This window comes from Sceloporus occidentalis, unplaced genomic scaffold (assembly GCF_023333645.1).
Source record: "Sceloporus occidentalis isolate IW3139 unplaced genomic scaffold, rSceOcc1.0.p SCAF_114, whole genome shotgun sequence".
NCBI lineage: Eukaryota > Metazoa > Chordata > Lepidosauria > Squamata > Phrynosomatidae > Sceloporus > Sceloporus occidentalis.
In genome coordinates, this window is record NW_028317094.1 from 2,549,780 (window position 1) to 2,574,357 (window position 24,578).

Sequence of the window (24,578 nt, forward strand, 5' to 3'; positions counted from 1 at the left end):
CTTCTTCTCTTAACACTGAGATTGTGTTGTCTGTCATTTTCCTTGTTTACAGAATCACTTGTCAGTCATGAGAGAATCCACACAAGAAAGAAGTCACATAAATGTCAGCACTGTGGGAAAAATTTTGCTTACAAGTCAATCCTAGTGGCACATCAGAGAGTCCACACTGGAGAGAAGCCATACAAATCCCAATAATGAATTAACATTATTTTTGTCAATAATGAATACAAAAAATATATTTTCAATCCAGTGGTGCTAAGAAAAGGCCCTTGTGATTTTGTTTGTAAGCTTTGTCTGTCTATATGTCTGTGTTTTAAAGTTGTATTTTGTTATTTTAAGGTTTTAATTGCTAATAGTATAGATAATTACTTTGGGTTGTAAATTTGGCTGGAGATTGTGGGTCGTGGTATAGGTTAGGCAGATGGGGGGATGGGATTTGTTATAGATGTGTAGAATAGTTATGGGAATGATAGCTTTTGCAATGTGTGTTGGCTGAAGAAAGTTGGGGGCAGGTATTGACAGAAAGGGTTAGTTTGTGGGAATAGCAAAGGGTCCTTGTTACCTGTGGGGCATAGACTGTGGGAATTGGAGGTGGGGGCTAGGTTTGGAAGAGGGAGGAGTTTTAGGTTTTGGGGTTTGAATGTATTGTTTGGATTGGAGTGGACAGTTCTGGCTTAAACACTGAATTTCTATGTGTTCTCAATAAAATTCTTTGTTATTTAAACACATTGGACTCTTTGATGCACAGAAGTTCTGAATTTGCCCAAAACTGACCCTTTCTTCTCTCCTCAGTCCTCAGCTCCATTCACAGCCATAAGAACAGCAGAGGCAAACACACACACATACACACACACAAACATACAGGATACACAGAGACAGCTATATTTCCAAAGCAGAGCCTTCCTTTCCTGCCTTTCCCTCCTGAGTCCAGCTCTGCACCTTGGGCTCCATTGTGGTCTCCTCAAAGGAAGGAAGGAAGGAAGGGGAGGCTACTGAACCCCCAGAGCATACCTTCCTTTCCCGCAAAGGCCCCCAGTAGAATAAGCAGCAGTATCTAGGCCCTGGCAATCCCTGCGCATGCTGAGGAGGGGCATCAAGGGGGATGTTGCGGTCGCCCAGGACTAAAAGCCTAGGCGAATCCAGCAGCAGCTCCGAGACCAGTTGTGTCAGCTCTGCTAGGGAGTCTGTTAAGGAACGGAGTGGACATTAAACCAACATAATCCACAGACTTTCCCTAGTCTTTAAGCTGAGGCAAATACATTCGATGTTGGTACATCTTACGGATAGGTATCATGGCCAAAGCAAGATTGTCTTCATGGACCAAAGCGATGTCCCCTTACCTGCTCACTGATGGAGAACCCGGCTGGTAAGGCCTGATCCCAGGTGGGTGAGCTATCATCACCCAGCCAGGTCTCCGTGAAACAAGCCAGGTCAGCCTCTTCGTCCAGTAGGAGATCCTGGACTGTCTGTGTCGTATTTTTGACTGACCTGGAGTTACACAAGAGCAGGGAAAGGTTCTGTGGTTGATTTGGTATGCTCTCCAGCTCTTTTGGGATAGCAGGGGGAATGGAAGGGGAGGGAGATATTTGTCAGGGTCCTAACTGCAGCCCCTCTTGCTACACAAAAGGCAGTACTTTAAAAAAGGAACAGCTTTTGTTGAAGAAGATACATGCAATAAAAGTGACTTTTTTTGTCAGGGATGAAAGAAAGTATAGATATATCACTTTTATAACCATAACAATTAACCCCACCCCATTAACCAATAAAGCTAATTAATTGGATAGCCCTTCATCCAGGATTTTGGCAGTGTTTCTAAAAACAATTAAGCTCTCATGTGCCTTATCTCAACCACTGCACTCTCTCTCTCTCTCTCTCTCTCTCTCTCTCTCTCTCTATATATATATATATATATATATATATATAAAATATGAAACCCCATCAATCCCAATCTAATATAATACAGTATGAAAATATAATAAGCATAAACCCATAATAACATAATACAATATAAGAATACCAATAACTCTCTATGTTCCCCTCCTTTTACAGAGACCAGTCTTTTAAACCCAAGCCTCTGTTAGAAGGATGATTCCCACACATTCCAATCTTAGCAAACAATCACATTCTTTAGCCATGATCTCTCTACCTCTTTCTAGTATCTTCTATTAAAGCACATATTAAAAATATTATTTTAACCCACCATAAATCCCATCTATCTCAATTCTAATTTAAACCTAAACCTATAACCTTTATGGCATGAATCCCTAAATGAATAAATGCATGAATAAAGGGATTCGTGACATATAGCAACCTCAGGCTGGTGCTCCTTGCCTGCAGCAATGAGATGGGACCATTGTGAATTTAGGCTAATGCTGCTTACCTGAAGGGTTGAGACATGGCCATTGCAACCTGAGGTTGATGCTTCTTGCCTGAGAGATTGAGACTGGCCCATTGTGACTTCAGTCTGATGCTCCTTGGATGAAGGATTGAGACGGTACTATTGTGACTTCAGGGTGGTGCTCTTTACCTGAAGGATTGAGACTGGCCCATTGCAACCTCATGCTGATGCTCCTTGCCTGAATGGTTGAGATGGGAGAATTGTCACTTCAGACTGCTGCTGTATACCTGAAGGATTGAGACTGGCCCATTGCATGTCAGAAACAGTATATAACAGTATATATCTGTCATAAAGAGTAAAAATGTTAGGGTTTGATTATTAGAGTTAAAGTAAGAGTTATAGTTGTAGTTCATAGTAGGTAGTGTAGAGTGATGGGTTATAGAAAGCATGTAGTGGGAAATGTTAGAAAGACAGATGGAGTGGCTTTTAGATGAAGGAGGGCGTTTGGAGAGGGATGGGTTGCAGCTGTAGACTGGTTCTCAAGGAGGAGTGAAGCTGGCTTGGGAAGACCGCTCTTCAAGGTGAGGCTGTCTGGGAGAAGGGAAGGGAAGTATCTATGCAACCTTGGTATCTATGCACCCTCCGCTTGTGTTGCTTTAGCTTGGGAATTGGGGGCTGGCTTAGGGAGGGGTTGAGCAAGATCCTTTGGACTTCAGCCTTGTCTTGGGAACACTGCTCTTCAAGGTGAGGCTGTCTGGGAGAAGGGAAGAATCTCAGGAAGAGTTAAAAGCTGAAGGAATTACAAATCCATGTAACAGTTACCTTTTCTGGCATGTTTCATGTTTTTGTTTTATATACTCTTTAATTTGGTTAACTGCTATTAAGGGACATATCTATGAGATTCTATGATATGGGGTGCACTATAAAACTTTTAATAAATGAAGAGGTATTGCAATCCTATATATACATATTATCAGACATAACTCCAGAGAATGTTAGCCTTTTGGATGCCACAAGGTTCCTCTCATTCTTCAATGAAAGAAGCAACACTTCAGCTGCCTTCTAGAAGATAAAGCAAAAAGGCTTCCAAAAGAACTGAAGCTTTGGGCAAGTCACACTCTCTCAGCCTCAGAGGATGGCCATGGGAAACCCACTCTGAAGGAACCTGCCAAGAAAACCCCTTCAGAGACTCCCATAAGGTCACCATAAGACCTGGAAACAACTGGAAGGCAGACACCAAGAACAACATTGGGAAATAGGTGCAAGCCTTGCCTTGGGAAAGTGTAAAGACTGGGCTCCAGTCAATGGAGGTCTTCTTCAGGCAGTAAAGGGAGATTTATGCAAATGTAGAATGACATCACTGCTACGGAAGGCTCTCTTGACCAATCAGAGAGCAAGATGAAGGTTCTTCTGGAAGCTTCCGTGAGAAGGAGATATAAGGCCTGAGAGACCAAGAGACAGTTGGGGGAATTGTGTCGGTTGGAGATCGAGAGAGAGAGACTTAAAGAGCGGATCTTGGAAGTTAGTCTCAGAATTGGACGCTTAGGTCTATTTATTTTTTAATAGCTTGTATGAATTGAATATTATATACTTACAAATATTGTACCTGCAAGATTCTTAATATATTATTATTATTATTATTATTATTATTATTATTATTATTATTCCAGGGCCGCACTTTGGCTGCTTGGACCACCGGAGATCATCACAGTGAGTCAGTTGGAAAAGCCCATCTCACTCCAGCAAATAAAGGTACTTGAGGAGTTTGCACTCTACGTCTTTCTGTAATAATAGCTACAAAACTGATAATAGCATTTGGGACATTTAGTCTTTTAAAAACAAATATGGCAGATTTAAATGCTGCTTTAAAACCTCTTTCCATCTGCCAGCTTTGCGCTGGTTTTGGGGGGAAATGAGAAAGTGTTGGGAGGGAGGGACTGCCAACAGAATTAGGAGATGCATTGCAGGCTATGGACAATTTGCGGTCAAGAAAGGTCCAAAACACAAGGCAGCAATAGTCTAGTTTGAGAGTGCTTTAACTGCCCTGGCCCAGTGCTAGGGAATCCTGGGAAATGGAGTTTATTGTGGCACCAGAGCTCTCTGACAGAGAAGGCTCAATGTCTCACAAAACTACATTTCCCAGAATTCCCTAGCACTGAGCCAGGGCAGTTAAAGCAGATTGGATTTTTGCTGCAGTGTGTTTTGGACTTAGGTGACCCTTGTCAAGTCACACTCTCTCAGCCTCAGAAGATGGCAATGGCAACCCCTCTCTGAAGAAACTTGCCAAGGAAACCCCATGATAAGATTGCCTTAGGGTTGCCATAAGTTGGAACAGAAAAAAGTCTGCAATTATTTCACAGGTTGTACATGGGAATGGGTGACAGTGTGGTGCAGTGGTTTGAGTGTTGGGTTACAACTCTGGAGGCCAGGGTCCAGTGCCCCACTCCTCCATGAAACCAGCTGGGTCCCTTGGGCAAGAAGTCACACTCTCTCTGCCTCAGAGAAGGCAATGGCAAACCTCCTCTGGACAACTCTTGGCAAGGAAACCCCAGGAGAGGTTCCCCAGAAGTTGCCAATGACTTGGAGGCACACCACAAAAACTACAAAGCCTCAAGAAAGAGACAGTGTGGTTTATTTAGTTCAGGGGTAGGCAACCTTTTTGAGCCGGGGGCCGGGTTGCTGTCCCTCAGACAACTGGGGGGCCGAAGCCAAAAAATAAATAATTTTTAAAAAATTTTAAAAATTAAATAAATAAATAAACCGGGACAAATATTGGACAACATTTTCAAATGGTGGACCCTTTTTTTAAAAAAAGTGGAGGGCACGCAAGGAAATTTGCTCATTTTTTAAAAAATGTTAATATAAATGCATGTTTCTGAGGCGTCTATAGACAATTGCCCCCCTTGCCCCTGCGCGCGAGGCTAAAGGCCCCGGTGGCAATCGGTGGCAGGACCGGGATGGGGCCGGTCCCAAGGCCTTGCTGGGCTGCATTTGGCCCACGGGCTGCAGGTTGCCTGCCCCTGATTTAGTTGCTGGAGCATTGGACTATGACCCTGGAAACCAGGGTTCAAATGCCCTCTTGGCCACAGAAACCCACTGAGTGACCTTAGGCAAGAAGTCACACTCTCTCTCTCCCTGAAGGCCTCAAACTGACAACTGACAAGCTGTGTAGAACAGGTAGCCATCTTGGGTTCTGGTGGCCATTTTGTGCTGCTTGTGACTGTGGGGAATAATGTTCCGGAACCTTCTCTGAGGCCTCAGTTGAACAGAGGCTTCTCTTTCTCTCCTGAGGCTCCAGAAAGAGAAGGAGTCCCGGCTCCTTGCGCCAAAAGGAAGAAAGTGTGTCCCTTTGTGTGTCTTTTTTGAGAGGGTTTTCTTAGCTCTGCTCCTTCTGGGGAACATGGGTTTTAAAAACGATCAGAAATAGGATGATAGTTTTAATACAAGCCTTGTTCTTCACAGACATTGGGCTTTGGCTTCTAAGAAGGGACTTGTTCCCCAAACAAGGCAAAAAGTAGCTCCTTTGGTAGGTTTTAAAAGTCTCTCCAGTTTCAATATTGAGAGATTTTCAGGGAAGAAGGAAGGAGACAGACCAGACCATCCCATATGACCAAGAATGTAATATACAAAGATGCAAACAAATAACAACAAGAAGAAAAAAGACTAGACTGAAAAACAAACTGCTTATATTTTAAAAAAGCAGAACTATTTTTAACAGGATAATAAGTCAATTTGGGTGCCTCTATCCTTTTACAACCGACAGGCTGTATCTGCACTACAGAAATAATCCAGTTCGAAACCGCTTTAACTCTCCTGGCTCCATGCTATGGAATCCTGGGATTTGTAGTTTGTTGTGGCATGAGAGCTCTCTGGCAGAGAAGGCTAAGTGTCCCAAAGGTAAAATCCCAGGATTCCATAGCTCTGAGTGGTTAAAGTGGTGTCAAAGTGCCTTATTTCTATAGTACGGATGCAGCCTTCTTGGGAAAGGGGCTGATGCTGGGGAAAAGAGGAGGAATGCAGAAGGAAAGGAGGACGGACGGACGGACAGAGGGCCACCTGCAGCTGGACTGGCCTCCCTGAGCGGTCAAGACCTGAGCTGGGTTGTGGACGATGGGCTCTCTTAATATTAATATCAATATCTTTCACTATTGATTGTAATTAAGGAGGGGATCAGGTTCCTCCTTTCAATAGCATCAGGGAAATGTTTAGATGTGGTTAAGCTTTGGAAATCCTGTTTGGGGTCCCTTCTGACTTTGGGGCCCTTTCATCCTCTATTTTGGTTTCCCTGAATGCCTCAAACTGAAAACCGCCAAGCGCTGAGTCAGAGGCAGTCATTTTGTGCTGCTTGTGACTGTGGGGAATAATGTTCCGGAACCTTCTCTGAGGCCTCATCAGTTGAACAGAACTCTGACCTTCCATTTTGGGGCGAAGGAAGGAAGGAAGGAAGGAAGGAAGGAAGGAAGGTGGAAGGAAGGAAGGGGGCTGTGGGGGTCTGAGGAAGGGGAGGCAGGGGACTCAGGGCCAGTGGGGAGGCTGGGCTTTGGGGGCTGGGAGAGAGAGGTGGGAAAGAGACCCTCCCTTTGGGCCCTAGCTGGGGAGGGTCCACCGGTCCTTGCCTCCCCCTTTGGGAAAGGAGACCCCCTCAGCCCCCTGGACTCACTCTTGCCACTCATTCCTAGAATGGCTGGGACTCAGAGGAGTTTCCTAGGTATTGCCACCTTCTCCCCTCCATGGCCATTGGCACTGACCTTTTCCCCATTGCCTTCCCTCTCTCAGCCCTGTGGACCTCCTCCTCCTTTTAAGGAAGTTAAAAGAAAGAAACATAATTTCGGACATAAATAAAGATTCGACATTAACATCTGGCCAAAATAAAATTAAGAAGAACTTCCAAGTATTCTATGCTAAATTCTATAAAGGATCTCAAACGTCTAGAGCCAAAATAGAGGAGTTTTTGGAAAAAAGCTAACTTAAAGCCACTTTCAGACCAACAAAGAAATATATTAAATGGACCGATAACAACAACAGAAATCATCTAAGTAATAAGAAAATGTTTAAAAAAGGGAAAACACCAGGACTGATGGCTTCACTGCCAGTTATTATAAAGTATTTGAGGGTCAATCACTCAAATTAACGATAAATGCCATCAAAGAAAACCATTATCCTGAAACATGGAAACAAGCTTTTAGCCGATAGACTCAAAAAAGTTCTTAAAGACTGGATTCATAAGGACGAATCAGGATTTCTTCCTCACAGACAACTCAGTGATAAAATAGGAAACATCTTAATTATACTTGAATATTTTGAAAGGCACAGCAAAAAAAAAAGCTTGCTCTTATCTTTGTTGATTTAGAAAAGGCCTTTGATAACATAGGATGGGATATGTTATTTGTGACACTTGAAAAAATCGAAATAGGAGCTTCTTATTTAAGATGGAAAAAGGCAATGTATAAAGATCATAGAGCCAAACTAATTGTTAACTATAAAAACCAGAAGAATTTAAGATTTCTTAAAATGAGAGTCTTCTCAGACGACATTTGTATTCCCTGGAGAACCCAGAAAAGAGAACAAGACAATTAATGGATGTAATAGTGGAATTCAAATATGTTTCAGGACTAAAAGAGAAAAAACAACATTAATAACAAAAAATATGGGAAAAAGGAAGAACAAATCCAGGAAGAAATTAGTGGATTTAAAGTGGGAAAGGATGTTAAATATCTAGGAATAAATTTAACAAATAAAAACTCAGATCCATTTCAGAATAACTATGAGACACATGGAAGGAAATCAGAAAAGACCTAGAAAAATGGGGGAAATTACACTTATCGCTATTAGGAACAATATCACTGATCCAAATGAGTTTCCTTCCTGAAATACTGTTTCTGTTCCAAGTGATACCCATCATCCAGAATGAAAGACCATTGAATCTATGGCAAAAGGAAATGTCAAAATCTAATTGGAATTAAAAAAAGAGCCAAGATAAAAACGGAAATATTTTGTGATGACAAAAGTAGAGGAGGGCTGGGTTTACCAAACTTAAAACTTTATTATGCTGCTTGTTGTTTAGTTTGGATTAGAGAATGGGTTTTGTTAGAGAATGAACAATTTTTATGTCTGGAGGGTGAACATTTAAGATTTGGGTGGCATGGATACCTAATTTACAGTAAAGAGAAAGTTCATAAAGAAAGCACAAATCATTTCATAAGAAAAGCTCTATTGAAGATCTGGGGAAAAACAAGTGTAGAATATGTCCAAAAATACCTTTATGGTGTTTGCCGCATGAGGCTCTTTTCGGGAGGAAAGGTATCCAGAAAACTAAATGGTTGAGATACAAGGATGTCCTGAAAGAATCGCAAGGAAAACTAGAGATCAAAACACAAGAAGAACCTAAAGAATCAGGCCTAGATTGTCACTGGTATCTTTATCCTCAAATGAGGGAGAGGTTTAAAATAGATGTGGAATTAGAAGGAATACAAAATGAAAAATGGGAATTGTGGAAGCCATGCTCCATGGTCCTTCCATGCCTGATCAGAGTCTTGGGTGCGAGGCATTGGAGAAGCATCCAGCTGTGTTTCTCTAGCCAGAAGCCAAAGGAAGGCATTCTCCTCTGAGGGCCACTGGGGAGGTCAGGAGGTTTCAGCAGATGATGCGCTCATTTCACATCTAGCTACAGGGACATAGCCAGGGTCCTCTCCAATTCCCCATCCCCTGACCCCCCTCCACTCTCACAAGGCATGGAGTGTCAGGACCATGGTGAACAGGTCTGAGGAAATGACATGCATGTGGCCACTAGATGGAGCTGTTGTGGAAGTCATTGACAGCTCTAGTGGCAGTTAGATGTGTCAGCATTTAAACAGTGCATCATTGGAATGTTGATGCAACTGTCAACTGTCATTCTCAACTGTCACTGAGGAAGAGTCAGACAGTGTGTGCCTCAGAGTGGGTTGTTACTGGTGTGGATGGTGGAGGGTGTCTATGTATATAGTGTTGTACACAGTGGAACTTCTTATATGAATAAAAGCCTCATCTGAGAGAAGATTACAGTGTCTCTTTGCTCATTGAGAAAGCGACAGGTGTTTCTTCAGCTCACAATCTACTGACTACAGTCAAGGTGCAGAATCTGATGCCATACGTTAACGTGTTGCCTCACGTGCTGCGCAATATAGCAAAGTCAAAAGTGTTTGAACATGGAGTATCTGTTGTGTAGGTGAGCTGCAGTGAATCTATGCTAGCTCCATGGGGCTTTGTTTGGTGCAAACAAACAAAGAGGGAGGAAAGAGATACACACCTCTGCATTGGCCCAAAGGAGGCATATGTCACCTGCGTATCTCACCAGCAGCATGCTGTTCTCTGTGTCTATGAGTGATGCAGGATTTCTTGACAAATCAAACCTAACTCTAGTCTCTCTTCTCAGGAACTTCATCTTGGCCTCCTTGTACACAGTTTTGGGCCATATTTTGCTGGAAGTGACCCAAGTGCAAGACCACCAGGACCCCTTTCCACCTAATGGCCAACACAGAGGCCAAGCAGAGGGAGTTGGGGTCCAAGAGAAAGAGGCTGTTGAAGTACAACTCTTTGGTGAGTCGCCATCCTGACTATTAGTTTCATTTGTGTCACTGCTGGGGCAGCTCATGAAAGCAAGTGGAGAACATCTTGTCCCACTTTGGCAGAGAAAGTCCTGGTTAATCCTCTGTCACCCCACTTTTTCAGTGGCTTTCAAAAATGTCCCGGTTTCTCTCTCCTCCTCCCACTTTCCCCCTTCTCCTCATCTCTTTTGGGTTGCTGCAAAGTGACTTCCAAGGGGTTTGCACCCCATCAACTCAAAAAGGGGGAGAGGAGAGAAGTTGCCAGGGTCTTCCCTTGCCAGGAGGCTGAGGCAAAACCAAACTGCTGTGCCCTTCCTAGCTAGTGTGATCTTTCTCCTAAACAACCTTGGCCATACTCACCACCTTCTGGTGTTGCTTGTCCACATGTGCCTTGCTTTTCCATCTGTGAAATGTAGAGGATATGGGAGACCACCTCTGGATCTAAATTGGGGGTGGGCCCAGTGGCCCTCAAGTCCAGAGTGCTCCCCCAGAACTGTATCCCAGCCATGGCCTAAATTATATTTTTTCATTATATTGTATATTATATTGAAAGTATTGAAGACAATCTGATCTCAAAGGTAGTAGCTTTTTGTTTGCTAACAGAATTTAAAGTTTATTTCCTGGACTGAATTCTGAAGTGATGAAATAATATTTGGGATACATCATGTGCTTTCCTCCCCTTTTGTTTAGTCACTCTCTGGATGAGGACTATTTTCTATTTCAGGTGACCTTTGCAGATGTGGCAGTATATTTCTCAGAGGATGAATGGAATCTGTTGACGAAGAAACAGAAACATTTGTACAATTACGTAATGATGGACAATTATGAGAATGTGGCTTCTGTAGGTAAGGAACCTGAATCCATTGCTCTTTCTACAAAGACTGAGGTCCCTTTCATACTATATTATCATGTCACTATGGTTCCACTAGAATTATAGAATCATAGAGTTGGAATAGACCACAAGGGCCATCTAATTCAACCCCTACTGCCATGCAGGAATACACATTCAAATCACCCGCAAGAGATGGCCACCCAGCCTCTCTTTAAAGACCTCCACCAAACTCTAAGGGAGTATATTCCACTGTCAAAGAGCTCTCACTGTCATGAAGTTCCTCCTAATGTTTAGGTGGAACCTCTCTCCCTGTGGCTTGCATCCATTGTGGTGTCTCCTTTTCTCTGTAGCAACAAAAAGCAAGGCTGCTCCTTGTACAACATGACAACCTTTCAAATATTTAAACATGGATATCATATCCACTCTTTATCTTCTTTTCTCCAGGCTAAACATAACCAGCTCTCTAAGCTGCTCCTCATAGAGCTTGATGGTTTCCAGACCCTTCACCACTTTCGTTGCCCTCCTTTGACATGCTCCAATTTGTCAACATCCTTTTTGAATTGTGGGGCCCAGAACTGGACCCAGGATTATTCCAAGTGAGGTCTGACCAAAGCAAAATAGAGAGGCACTATTACTTCCCTTGATCTAGAAACTATTCTTGCATAGGAGCCCTGGTGGCGCAGTGGTTAAATGCCTGTACTGCAGCCATTCACTCGAAACCACAAGGTTGCGACTTCAAGACCAGCAAAAGGGCCCAAGCTAGACTCAGGCTTGCATCCTTCCGAGGTCGCTAAAATGAGTACCCAGACTGTTGGGGGCAAATTAGCTTACTTGCTAATTAGCTTACTTGCTGTTCACTGCTATGATCTTTGGAATAGCGGTATATAAATAAAACAAATTATTATTATTATTATTATTATTATTATTATTATTAGATGCAGCCTAGAATCACATGGGCCTTTGTAGCTGCCGCATCACACTGTTGGCCCATGTTCAACTTGCAGTCTACTAGGAGTCCTAGATCCCTTTCAAGCTTAGTTTAATTGTGATAGCAACATTCTGTAGAATATTTGAATCTGTAGTTCAGTGAAGCACTATTGCTCTCCAGTTTCTAAGGATTGTAAATACCCCATCTTAAACTGCCAATTCTAGGATTTTATGGGAAGTAGCCATAGAGATTAATGCATTTCACACCCAAATGGTACTCAGCACATTCCTGAGCAGGTTTCCTACCTTTTTTTGGCCCCTCTTCAATCCTTTTAAGGGGGAAAGACCTCCCTTGGCCCTGCAATGGCACAGAGAGGGCCCAACAGTGGCAAAATGGCCTCCATTTCCCCAAAGGGATGCTGTTGGATGTTGGGGGCAAAATATTATTTCAATTCTCCCCCCCCCCTAGGCAATGGGGGGTTGCCCCTGAGATCTCCTCCAAACCCGATCAGTACTCCATGCCTGTCTTATAGATGTTTTAAGGTTGCTCCCTGGCACTTGACCCTCATCAAAATTGGAGTCCAGGTCCCAGCCCCATTATTCTGCCTTTGGCAATGAGTTATTGGGATCTGACTCCAACTTAATTTAATATCAAATAGGGGGGAGTAAACATAGGGCTAAATCTTGGGCTAACACTTTCCTCTCTTTGATATTCAGTACTATCTGTCATTATCCTTCTTTACAGAAGAACTTGTCAGTCATGAGAGAGTCCATACAGGAGAGAAGCCATACAAATGCCAGCATTGTGGGAAAGGTTTTTCTTGGAAGTCAGACCTATTGAAACATCAGAGAATCCACACAGGAGAGAAACCATACAAATGCCAGCATTGTGGGAAAGGTTTTTCTTGGAAGTTAAGCCTAATGACACATCAGAGAATCCACACAGGAGAGAAGCCATATAAATGCCAGCATTGTGGGAAATGTTTTTCTCGGCAGTCAAGCCTAATGACACACCAGAGAATCCACACAGGAGAGAAGCCATACAAATGCCAGCATTGTGCGAAATGTTTTTCTTTCAAGTCAAACCTATTGAAACACCAGAGAATCCACACAGGAGAGAAACCATACAAATGCCAGCATTGTGGGAAATGTTTTTCTTTGAAGTCAAACCTAGTGACACATCAGAGAGTTCACACAGGAGAGAAGCCACACAAATGCCAGCATTGTGGGAAATGTTTTTCTTCCAAGTCAAACCTAGTGACACATCAGAGAGTTCACACAGGAGAGAAGCCACACAAATGCCAGCATTGTGGGAAATGTTTTTCTGGGAAGTCAAACCTACTGACACACCAGAGAGTCCACACAGGAGAGAAGCCATACAAATGCCAGCATTGTGGGAAATGTTTTTCTCAGCAGTCAAGCCTAGTGACACACCAGAGAGTCCACACAGGAGAGAAGCCATACAAATGCCAGCATTGTGGGAAATGTTTTTCTTGGAGGTCAGGCCTATTCAATCACCAGAGAGGCTACACAGGAGAGGAGCCACACACATCCAAGCAGTGAAGGAACATTATTTTTGTTTTTTAATAATCTTTATTAAATTTTAGAATAAAAAGTACAGAAATCAAGAAGATTGACAAAATTTCAAATAAAGTTTTAAAGTTATGGTTTGTTAAGTTTAGGTTTTAATTGCTACTAGTACTGGTTTAAGTTAGTTAGAGGGGGGCTGGGATTTGTTGCAGCTATCTAGAATAGCAATGATAGCATTTGGAATTTGTGGGATTTTAGCCAAAGAAAGTTGGGGACCGGTAGTAACAGAAAGGGAGCTAGTTTCTTCAAATGTCTGGGGCAGGGAGAGATTGTGTGTGTGAGAAGGATGGCAAAGTGGGGCTGGTTCATAGTGGGGGATAGATGGTGGGAATTGTAGGTGGGGACTAAGTTTGGTAGAAGGTGGAGTTTTAGGTTTTGAGGTTTCAATATATTCTGGCAGTTCTGGCTTAAACATATTTCTGATATGTGTTTTCAATAAAGGTCTTTGCTGTTGCAACACACTGGATTCTTTGATGCACAGAATTTGTGAATATGCACAAAACTGACACTTTCTTCTCTCCTCAATCCTCAGCTCCATTCCTAGCTGTAAGAACAGCAGAGAGAAACACACATCTATCTATCTATCTATCTATCTATCTATCTATCTATCTATCTATCTATGTGTGTATATACAGTATACACAGAGAGAGCAAAGCCTTTCCTGCCTTTCCTGGGCTCCATTGCAGCCTCTTCAAAATCTCCTCAAAAGAAGGAAGGAACGAAGGGAGGGAGGGAGGGGAGGCTGCTGGACCCCAGTAAACTCCTTCCCTTCCCTCAAAGGCCGCCAGTGGAATAACAGCAGCAGCAGTAAGGCCCTGGTGATCCCTGCACATGATCAGAAGGGGCCTTTGGATGTATGTGCGCATGCGCAGTCTCAGACCTGAAGCCATTGCTGCCCTCACAGTCTGTTCTGAGGGATGGAAATGGGGGACAACCCTCGTTCCTTTAGAACAATGGCTTGAGGATCTTCTGGGGGGGGGCTTCGGGATAACAAGAAGGAAGGAAGCCCCTTTTTCCTCAAAGAAAGGCAGGGGGGGTGCCAGGCCTCTCTCTCTTTCCATCCCTGCCTCCTCAGAGGAGGACTCCTTGGGGCCCAGGTACTTAGGGGGTTATTATAAGAAAAGAGGGCGGGGGTCCCTTAGAGAGAGGCATGGCCATGGAGGGGATCATGATCCAAATATACAAAGGTCTTTGAGGAGCTCCCTCCCTCCTGGAAAGTGGAGCAGAGGAAAGACCCTAGAATAATGTGTCCAGTTCTGGGCACCATAATTTAAAAAGGATGTGGAGAAAGTGGAGCATGTCCAAAGGAGTGTGAATAAAATGGTGAAGGGTCTGAAACCATGCCCTATGAAGAACACCTTAGCGAACTGGGGGTGTTCAGCCTAGAGAAGAGACGGTTAACAGGTGATATGATAGCCCTGTTTCTTGAAGGGATGTAATCTTGAGAAGGGAGGAAGCTTGTTTTCTAATGCTCCAGAGACTTGGACCCGGAACAATGGATGCAAGCTCCAGGAAAAGAGATTTCACCTCAACATTAGAAAGAAGGAACTGGCAGTAAGAGCTGTTCGACACTGGAACACACTCCTTCCTCAGAGTGCAGTCGAGTCTCCTTCCTTAGAGGTCTTTAAACAGAGGCTGGATGGCCATCTGTCGGGGATGCTTTGATTGAGATTTCCTGCATGGCATAATAGGGTTGGACTGGATGGCCCTTGGGGTCTCTTCCAACTCTATGATTCTATGAGTACATACAGCATAGCCCCCAGAATTCCAAAGCATGGAGCCATCAATCTGCATTAATCCTACAGTGTAGGTGCAGCTTTATTATCTGTCTTTTATTGCCCTTTGTCCATATGAGCAAGAAGGGGAATGGCCTCTGCCTGCACTGAGTTCCTTCACTATCATCTTAACTGAGAAGCTCTACAGACCACCCCAAAGGGACGGCCTGCAGTCGCCCCTTTTTGCGATGGATCAGGGCTGCGGCAGGCTCACCCCGTGGCCCTGATCTGGCCTGTCAAGGGTGCGAAAAGGAGCCGCAAAAAGCAGCTCCTTTTTGCGCCCTCAAAAGGGCACCATAGCCACATTGCCACAGCTATGCAGCACTTCTTTGGGGCTGCGTCATGTGGAGCAGCACATGGCATCAGAGCGTCCTGGGAAGCAGAGTTGGGCATGCATCGTGAGGACACTATGCCCTGACACCGCCCCTATGCCGGCCTTAATGGCCGGTGTGTACAGGGCCTGAGTAACATCAGAGGCAGCATGTAGGCCTGTGGCTCCATCACAGAGTGGTTTGAGCACTGGTTTATGACTCTGGGGACCAGGGTTCGAATTGTAGCCCAACCATGAAAGCCACTGAGTGGCCGTAGTCAGGCTACACTCTCTCAGCCTCAGAGGATGATCAAGGCAAAGCCCCTCTGAAGAAATGTGACAAGAAACCTCCTGATAGGGTCGCCATAAGTCAGAAATGACTTGAAGGCACACAACAACTGTTATTTATTTGTTTATTGTAACCTAAAACATAACATAAACATGACATGACATACAAAATGACATAAAATATATAATAAGAATTCCTTTCATTCTTTCTCTCCTTCCTGAGATATCTATGCTTGGTGTTTATACATATTTTTGGTAATGTTCCTTCCTTATATACACATGATAATAGATAATAATAAAGGCTGCACCTACAATGTAGAATCAATGCTGTTACTTATATATAAATGATTTTTGGATCTATCTTAAATATATGGATCATGCCAAATTCTGAATAACTATACAACAGCTTCTCTTACTTAATCCTGAAAACCAACAGTTGACATTTCTCCCAACATGTTACTTAAATATTTCATTACCAGTTCTCAAATACTGACAAGTTTCCCTAGGCTTTCGGGTTTCATGGCTTTTATATGGGGTAAATGTATTAGATAATGCGTTTTCACTTCTGTATGTTTTTAACCTTAATTTTATACTGTTTTAATGGTCTTATTTTAAATTGGTTTTTTAAAAATTGTTTTAAAGGCGTTTTATCTTTAGAGCCGCCTTGGGACAAAGGCGGTGTATAAATAAATAAACAAATGCATGAGACATATCCATTTGTCTATTTCAGTCATTTCCAATAGTTTTAATGACCAATCTTGCACCAAAAGGATTGAACTCTCTTTCCATTTCGATGCTATTAAGATTCTGGCTACCAATGTCACATAACTCAATATCTTAGCATTTCTGCCGGACGAAGAAGCCAGTGAAGCTTTGAAAGTTTGCACGATGCAACTTTTTCCCCATTTTGGGAGGCCAATAAAGTTATATTTTGTATTGTGGACAAGTCTTGGTTTCCAAATCTTTAATCATCTTCACTCATCCTTCCCTGGAGACATTATTCCAGCTTGTCCACATCTTCTTGAATCTTGGTGTCCAGAACTGGACACAGCATTCCAGGGGAGGCTTGACCAGAGTAGAATACAGTGGCACTATTACTTCCTATGATCTAGAGTCCTGCTGATTCAGCCTGGAATCATACTAACTTTTCTGGCTGCTTCTCCACACTGTTGACACGTTTAGCCTGGTGTCTACTAAGACCCCAAGATCCGTTTCACATGTGCTCCTTCCAAGCAAAGTGTCACCCATCCTAAGCTGAGCCTGTCATACTTTGGACATGCCACGAGAAGACCTGAATCACTAGAAAAAGACAATAAAGCTTGGCAAGGTAGACCACGGGAGCCAGGGTGCAGTAGTGGACTCCTCCTGCCCTTCCTCTGGCCTCTAGTTGTGGACGATGGATCTGGAGACCAGGGTTCAAATCCCCGCTCGGCCATGTAAACCCACTGGGTGATCTTGGGCAAGTCATACGCTCTCAGCCTCAAGGGAAAGCCATGGCAAACCTCCTCTGAACAAATCTTACAAGAAACCCCCATGATAGGTTCACCTTGGGGTCACCATGACATCCTGCATTTTGCATTGCCTAGGCCTCTTTTGCGGTGATGCTGAACATTTCTAGGTCTGCGTGCTGGGGGCGGGGCTTCTGCCCTCTGTGGGTGGGACTTCTGCCATCCATGGGCAGGGCTTCCACCATCAAAGGCGGGGCTTCCAAGGCAGGAAGAGACAGTTAGAAGCCGGGGGAAATTAGGGGGGTGATGGGCAGATGCTGTTGCTCCTGCTCCTCCTGCCCTTCCCCTGGCCTCCAGCTGTCTCTCAGCTGGGGGAGAGTAGGGGCCCGTGGTGGGGAGGAGCAATGGGCCCATGCCTCTGCTGCCCCCCGCAAGGCTTTGCCAGTCCTGAGGCGTCCTTCCAGGGACCATTGGATTTGATTCAAATTTCTGCATGTCTTTCACTTCAAATTGTTTTAAAAGGCTGCTGGCTCTTCTCTTTTAATTTGCCATATTTTAAAATACAGATTAAGCCCACTTAAATCACTCTTGTCTTAAATTGCATTGCCATCTTGTGGCACCTGTGAGACTAACTGAGCAAAAGAAGTTGAAGCATAAACTTTTGTAGACTTGGTCTCCGTCCTCAGATCAATGGAGTCAACAGGTGCCCAGGAAAGCCCTTAGATCCTTCCTGAGCACCTTCTCACTCCGTGCATCTGCCGAAGGAGATCAAGTCTACAAAAGCTGATGCTAAAACTTCTCTCGAAGGCAAAAGACCTGGTCCAGCTCCTCTTGGCTTCTCCACTGGGTTTTTGGCACAACTGTCCTCACTTGTATCTTTCACACTGTCCTTTTTCTCCTCCATTTCTAGACTACATTCAGCAGGTAGTCAACTTGGGCTTGGAGCTGCTTCTCCTGTGGCCTTTTGTATCTCTCAACTAACATGACCTTTGGATGGGAAAATAAAGAACAAAAAGAAAAGAAAATCTCACCTAGTTTTTAATTAAAATTCCCTGCCAGAGCAGGAGAAGCAAAAGCTGGAATGTGAGATTCTGAACCTGATGTGAACTGTGGCGGGATACAGACCGCCATAAAGTACGTCTTCTATACGTACTAGGGTTAGGAAGGGGCGGTGCTTCCGCACCCCCCTAACCCTAGTACGTATAGAATACGTACAACATGGCGGCGCCCCTTCCACATGGGCGCCGCCATGTTTACGTATCGGACGCTGAGCGTCCGTACGTGTCGCGGCGCCTATGACGTCGCGAGTCCGCGCCAGGCGCCTCGCGACGTCATAAAGGCGCCGCAAAAAGAAGCTCCGAAATGGAGCTTCTTTTTTGCTCCGCGCGGGAGCCGCGTGGTTTGGCTGCTGCGGCTCCCTCGCGGAGCAAATGGTGCCGGCGGGAGACCGCCGCAAAGCGGCGGTCTGTATCCCGCCATTGTTTTCCTGGGAGCAGGTTGTAGGTGGCACATCTGGTTCACATGGTCATCATGGTATTACTGGTTGCTCTTTTGTAATTGGAAAACAACAATGCATGCTCTTTGGTTGCAGTTTTTCTCCTTCTCCTTCTGTATTAATAAACATAACACTGAGAAATAACAGACACGTAAAGGTAATGATGCAATAATCAAACAAATGAGTTTCGACAACGATTTCCAAATCATGTCAGATAGGAAAACCCAGCAAGACAAATCATTTGGACCTGTGTACCTTTCTACAAATATATGCAGGAGGTTTAAAGGGAGATGTGTCTATTTTTGTTTACATATGCAATGCAGATATCCCAAATCTCCAACAAAAATGTTGTATAGTGAAATATTCTCTTGTATCTGGGAAATGTCTAATTAACAATTTGTAAGCCACTCTGATAGCCTTGGTTGAAGAGCGGGGCATAAGTAAACTATTATTATTATTAGTTGTGTGTTTATTTTGGTAAGGAATTCACTTTATATACTCGCCCCCCCCAGTAGTGATAGGCATTGATCTGCACCTTTTAATATATCTAAATGATAGGCTGTGACCTGCACCTTGATATCAAAAGTGCATCTTGATCTGAGTAGCTGTATGGCCCTAGCATGGGATCCAAATAACAGGTTCCCACTGAAACAAGGGGAAGCCATGGGTTTTGATATGTAAATGAATTTCCTTTCCCAGCTCTGAAGATGGTGAGATCATGTGAGGAGCTGCTTAGCTGCTATCAGGCAGATGTCTTAAGGAAGTGTTTCTCTCTTGCGATTGAGGGGGAGCCATTCGAATCAAAGGAATGGCATTGGCATAGCCATTTGGGTCCCTAGTCTAGCAGAAACATTTGGTAAGATCAAAACATGGACCTAAGATGTGAAATACACTTCAAACAGTTTCAGACTGATTGCCCTTTGTCTAGAGAGCCTGTTAAACCCTTAAAAGGTCTCCTAAATTTAGGGATGTGCTGCTGCCAGCCACTCTCAGCTGCCTCCCTCACCCAGGTCAGTCACCGCCTGTCTCTGGTCATTTTGCAGCCAACATCTATGTCAGTTTGATGTCAGAGTCACTCTGACCTGGTCTGCTAAGCCTTAAATATTAAGCAGACTTACAAACCCTCACACAAATTGGACTTCCCAAGAGAGAACCTCTACATCAGGTGAGTATTACCATAAGAAAAGCCTATTATCTATCCCACATCTACCAGGTTATTTCCTGAGCCTTGTATGAATGCATGTGCGTATGTGCCTGTGTGTGTTTGAACTCCTGTTTCCAATAAAAGAGACATTGATTGTACTTGGAGCCTCTGCCTCATTTCTGGATTTCTGGTTCCTGGTATCCAGATCGAAGGGCCGATCCCTGAGGTGTAGCAACAGGCCTCCTCTTGTGACCTTGTGCTAATTAAATTCCCCATTGATAATTTGGTCACTGTTCACTGTTACATTAGAAAGGTGGTATGTAAATAAACCTGACTTGCCTCATAAAATTCATTGAATGGCTCTCACTAAAGACAAAGGTCTGAGTCCCATTGTATCCAACCCCCTTAGTGGCTTCCATCTTAGTGGGACAGTGAATCCATGTTGGTTTTAATCTTGACTGTCCAAGACATTGAATTTATTGGGGGGAAGAGAGTTGAGTAAAAAGTTTGGGGTGGATTTAATGCCCTGACCTCCGTTACTTTAAGGATAAATTCTCAGTGGGGAGGAATAACTAACTCTCTTTCCAAGACAGCCAGATGCGAACACGCTGCCCAACTCTAAAACACCATGGAAAGTGCATAGGCTTCTTCTGTACCTTGTCAGTTAGTTCCAGGTCGTCCTCTGATTCTATGAGATCCATGTTCCTGTATCCATGCCAGTAAGATCCCAGCGGCAAATGTGAGTCATCCTCCAATCCGCATTCAACATCCAAATGGGCTGCTTTGACTCCGTAGGTCAGAGAAAACCTGTCCATTTGAACAAAGAGTAGAAAGATGAGCTGGTGCCCCTTTTCCATATTGGGGCTTTTCTCCTAAGGCCAAGAACCTATTGCATAAAAGTGTCCCAGACTCACTTGGCTCCCTTCCTCTGGGTCAGAAAGAATTGTCTGGTTCAGGATCGCCGTCTCTTCTTCATTTCGCATGATGCCTTTGTCACTCATCTTAAGGCCAGACAATTTTGTGGAGGGATCTTTCTTCTTTCCAAGTCCTTTGTCTGGAGAAGATTTTTTTAAAGTATAAGAACAGTCTAACAAATAAATACAATTTTACCTGAAGAAATTAAGTGAAACTCAGAAGAAGCATCATAGGATCCATCAGGCAGAACTCTCTTCATCATGTGAACGTTTAACAGGTTCGCTAGTGGTCAAGTTGAAGGCAGTTCTTCATTTGTCTGTGTTCAAAGGAGGTTTGTCATAGGCCATCTCCACCATAAAACTGTGGATGAAAAAGCCCAACAGCCTATATGCCTAGAAAAGAAATTGAGGGCACCTTCCTGGCAGGATTTTTCTTGAACTGCCTCTCAAATAATATGTCTTCTGTGAAAGATTACAAGCCTTGTGTTTTTTAAGGAGCAAAGCTGTGAAAAGCATGGCCATGAAAGAGGTTCATACATTACTGCATGAGGTTGAAAAAGTAGAAGGAGACAGAGTTTTCTCCTTCTCTCTTCTTGCTTGATCTTGGGGTCATTTAGTGGAGATGGGAAATTCAGGACAGACAACAGCAAAACGAAAACCACATTTCACACAGTTCATGTAAACTTTGACAGACTGTGACTTCCATATTATTGGGGCATTGAATTTCAACAACAATTATGATAATTAGCTTCTTATTCCCCAAACCAGAGAGTTTTCTGAAATCTGAAAGACTGTGTTTATCACACGGAGGTTTTTGCAGCTCTTTGCAGCTCAGATCCGAAGCCACTGCAGGTCAAACGATGCGAATCCACGCGAAAATGTGAGTGTCATCACACAGGATTACTTTCTATGGGGGCTCCTTCCATGGGGCTTCCGCAGTGGTTCCAAAGTGACCCCTCATTTTGGTGAAATAGGTAACAAGCGAATGCTCAGAAATTGCTTCCAAGCTCACTCCGATTCCACTCCGAATTGGTCTGGTGTGGAATGCAGCTCTGCTTCTGCTCTGTTTCACCACTGCAAAACCCCCGGTTGAAAATTTCCCATGATGCAGTGCTGCAATTCCCCCCACTTCCTTCCGGTGGTCCTTTCGCTTTCAGGGCAACCAAGGGGGGGGGGGAATAGGCAGCCAATGGGAGTGGAGGAAGGTCCAGGTAAAGGGAAGGAGGCCACGCCCCCTCAGGAATGGGGAGCCAATGGGAAAATCACATTAGTCCCTATACACTTTGGTTTTATCAATAAAGAACATTCCTAATACAACGCCGCCCTCTTGTGGATACTCAGGGCACTGCAGCCTCCTTGGGCTTCTCACCAACTTCTATCCTGGAGCGCCATCTGGTGGCCACTCTGGGCAATTCACTAATAGCAATTAACCAAATTAAACGGTATATAAAACAAAAACATGAAACAAGCTAGACAAGGTAACTGTTAAATGGAATTGTAATTGGTTGACCAGCCGAACCGAAAGGGTGCTCAACAATGACTCCTTTTCATCCTGGATAGAAGTGACCAGTGCTGTGTCCAGTGGGGTCCTTTCCTGGGCCCAGTGCTATTCAACATCTTTATCAATTATTTGGATGACAGAATTGGGGGCATACTTATCAAATTTGCAGATGACACCAAATTAGGAGGAGTAGCTAATACCCCAGAGGACAGGATCAAAATTCAAAAGGACCTGAATAGACTAGAAAGCTGGGTCAAAGCTAACAAAATGAAAATTAACATGGAGAAATGTAAGGTACTGCATTAAGGGCAGAAAAATGAAATGCACAGATATAGGATTATGGGGGACACCTTGATGAATGAAACTATGTGTGAAAGGGATCTAGGAGTCCAAGTAGACCACAAGTTGAACATGAGTCAACAGTGCGATGTGGCAGCTAAGAAGGCCAATGCGATTTTAGGCTGCATCAATAGAAGTATAGAGCCTAGATCAAGGGAAGTAATAGTACTACTCTATTCTGCTCTGGTCAGGCCCCACATGGAATACTGTGTCCAGTTCTGGGCCCCACAATTCAAAAGGATGTTGAGAAACTGGAGGACACCCAAAGGAGGGCAACTAAAATGGTGAAGGATTTGGAAATCACAATGGGACATCCTCAGTGCTTCAGGCAATGAGCATCAGCTGCCCTCGGTTCGCCTCTGACATCTTCCTCCTCAATATCTTTAATTTCGACACCATCCACTTCATAAGGTCCTTTAATTCCTTTATGTCTTCCTCCATTCGATAAACGTCTACCTGGGGTTCTTCTTTGCTGGGGTTCTTCTATCAAGCGACTCCCCCACTGCCAGGTCCCAGGCTGTCACTCTGCCCTCTGACGGCCTTCCTTTCCCCATTCTGGGGCCGGAAATCCAATTCCTCCAGTGGTGGCCTGGATGGTGTGAGCTTCATAAGGTTTCCCAGTCTTGGGCTTGGCCCTAGTTCCTCTGAAGAAGGCACCTGCTCCTCCACCACCGGGATCTCCAGAACCACCGGGTTCCCCAAGAACTCTTCTTGTTCCTGGGTCTCCATTGGAGGTAAAACTGTGAGACTTTGCAAACGGTGAGATCTGGAGTCAGTCCTCTGCTCAGAAAATAAAACTCATTTGAAACAAAAGAAGCTTTATTGATGAATCCAGGCAGAAACACCCATTAACACCTTTTTGCAAAGTCTGAAGTCCAAAGGTACTTGCTCAACCCCTCCCTAAGCCAGCCCCCAATTCCCAAGCTAAAGCAACACAAGCGGAGGTTGCATAGATACCAAGGTTGTGTATACTTCCCTTCCCTTCTCCCAGACAGCCTCACCTTGAAGAGCGGTGTTCCCAAGCCAGCTTCACTCCTCCTTGATAACCATCTACAGCTGCAACCCCATCCCTCTCTCCAAACACCCTCCTTCATCTAAAAGCCACTCCATCTGCCCTTCTATCATTTTCCATTACGTGCTTTCTATAATCCATCACTCTACACTGCCTACTATGGACTGCAACTATAACTCCTACTTTAATAACCAAACCCTAATATTTTTACCCTTTATGACAGAACTCTGACACACAATGGGCCAGTCTCAATCCTTCAGGGACACACCACCAGTTTGAAGTGACAATTCTCCCATCTCAATCGTTCAGGCAAGGAGCATCAGCCTGAGGTTGCAATGGGTCAGTCTAAATCTTTCAGGTAAAGAGCACCACCCTGAAGTCACAATAGTACTCTCTCAATGCTTCAGCCAAGGAAACTCAGGCTGAGATCACAATGGGCCAGTCTCAGTGTTTCAGGCAAGCAGCATCAGCCTCAGGTTGCAATGGTCACATCTCAAACCTTCAGATAAGCAGTATTAGCCTAAATTCACAATGGTCCCATCTCATTCTGCAGGCAAGGAGCATCAGCCTGAGGTCGCAATGGGCCAGTCTCATTCAGGTAAGGAGCACCAGCCTGAAGTCACAATATGTCATTAATACCTTTATTTATGCATCTATTCATTTAGGGATTCATGTCATAAGGGTTATAGGTTTAGGTTTAGGTTAGAGTTAAGATAGATGGGATTTATGGTGGGTTAAAATAATATGTTTTAATATGTGCTTTAATAGAAGATACTAGAAAGAGGTAGAGAGATCATGGCTAAAGAATGTGCTTCTTTGCTAGGATTGGAATGTGTGGGAATCACTCTTCTAACAGAGGCTGGAGTTTAAAAGACTGGTCTCTGGAAAAGGAGGGGAAACATAGAGAGTTATGGATATTTTTATATTATATTATGTTGCTATGGGTTTAGGCATATTATATTTTCATGTGGTATCATATTATGTGGAGATTGATAAGGTTTTATATTATAGATAGCTATATATATTGCTAAGCCATAATGCAAATTAAAACCGTTGTGTGGCTGAGTTCTGTGGTCCAAGGC

The 24,578-nt window shown here is 43.9% G+C and overlaps 1 protein-coding gene across 1 annotated transcript; it reads left to right on the plus strand.

Annotated features, from left to right (window-relative positions):
* The first annotated feature begins 10,735 nt into the window (after positions 1-10,735).
* LOC149282484 (uncharacterized) lies at positions 10,736-13,563 on the plus strand. The gene is made up of 2 exons (XM_089498226.1): positions 10,736-10,766; positions 12,426-13,563. Exons 1-2 carry the CDS (start codon positions 10,736-10,738, stop codon positions 13,241-13,243), a joined length of 849 nt encoding a protein of 282 aa, XP_089354352.1. The 3' UTR covers positions 13,244-13,563.
* The last annotated feature ends 11,015 nt before the right edge of the window (positions 13,564-24,578 follow it).

Excerpts from the sequence above, each read along its gene's own strand:
- LOC149282484 (XM_089498226.1), top strand. The coding sequence starts at position 10,736 with ATGGACAATTATGAGAATGTGGCTTCTGTAG. Across the intron at positions 10,767-12,425 it reads TGAGAATGTGGCTTCTGTAG|AAGAACTTGTCAGTCATGAG; the intron begins GTAAGGAACCTG and ends CCTTCTTTACAG.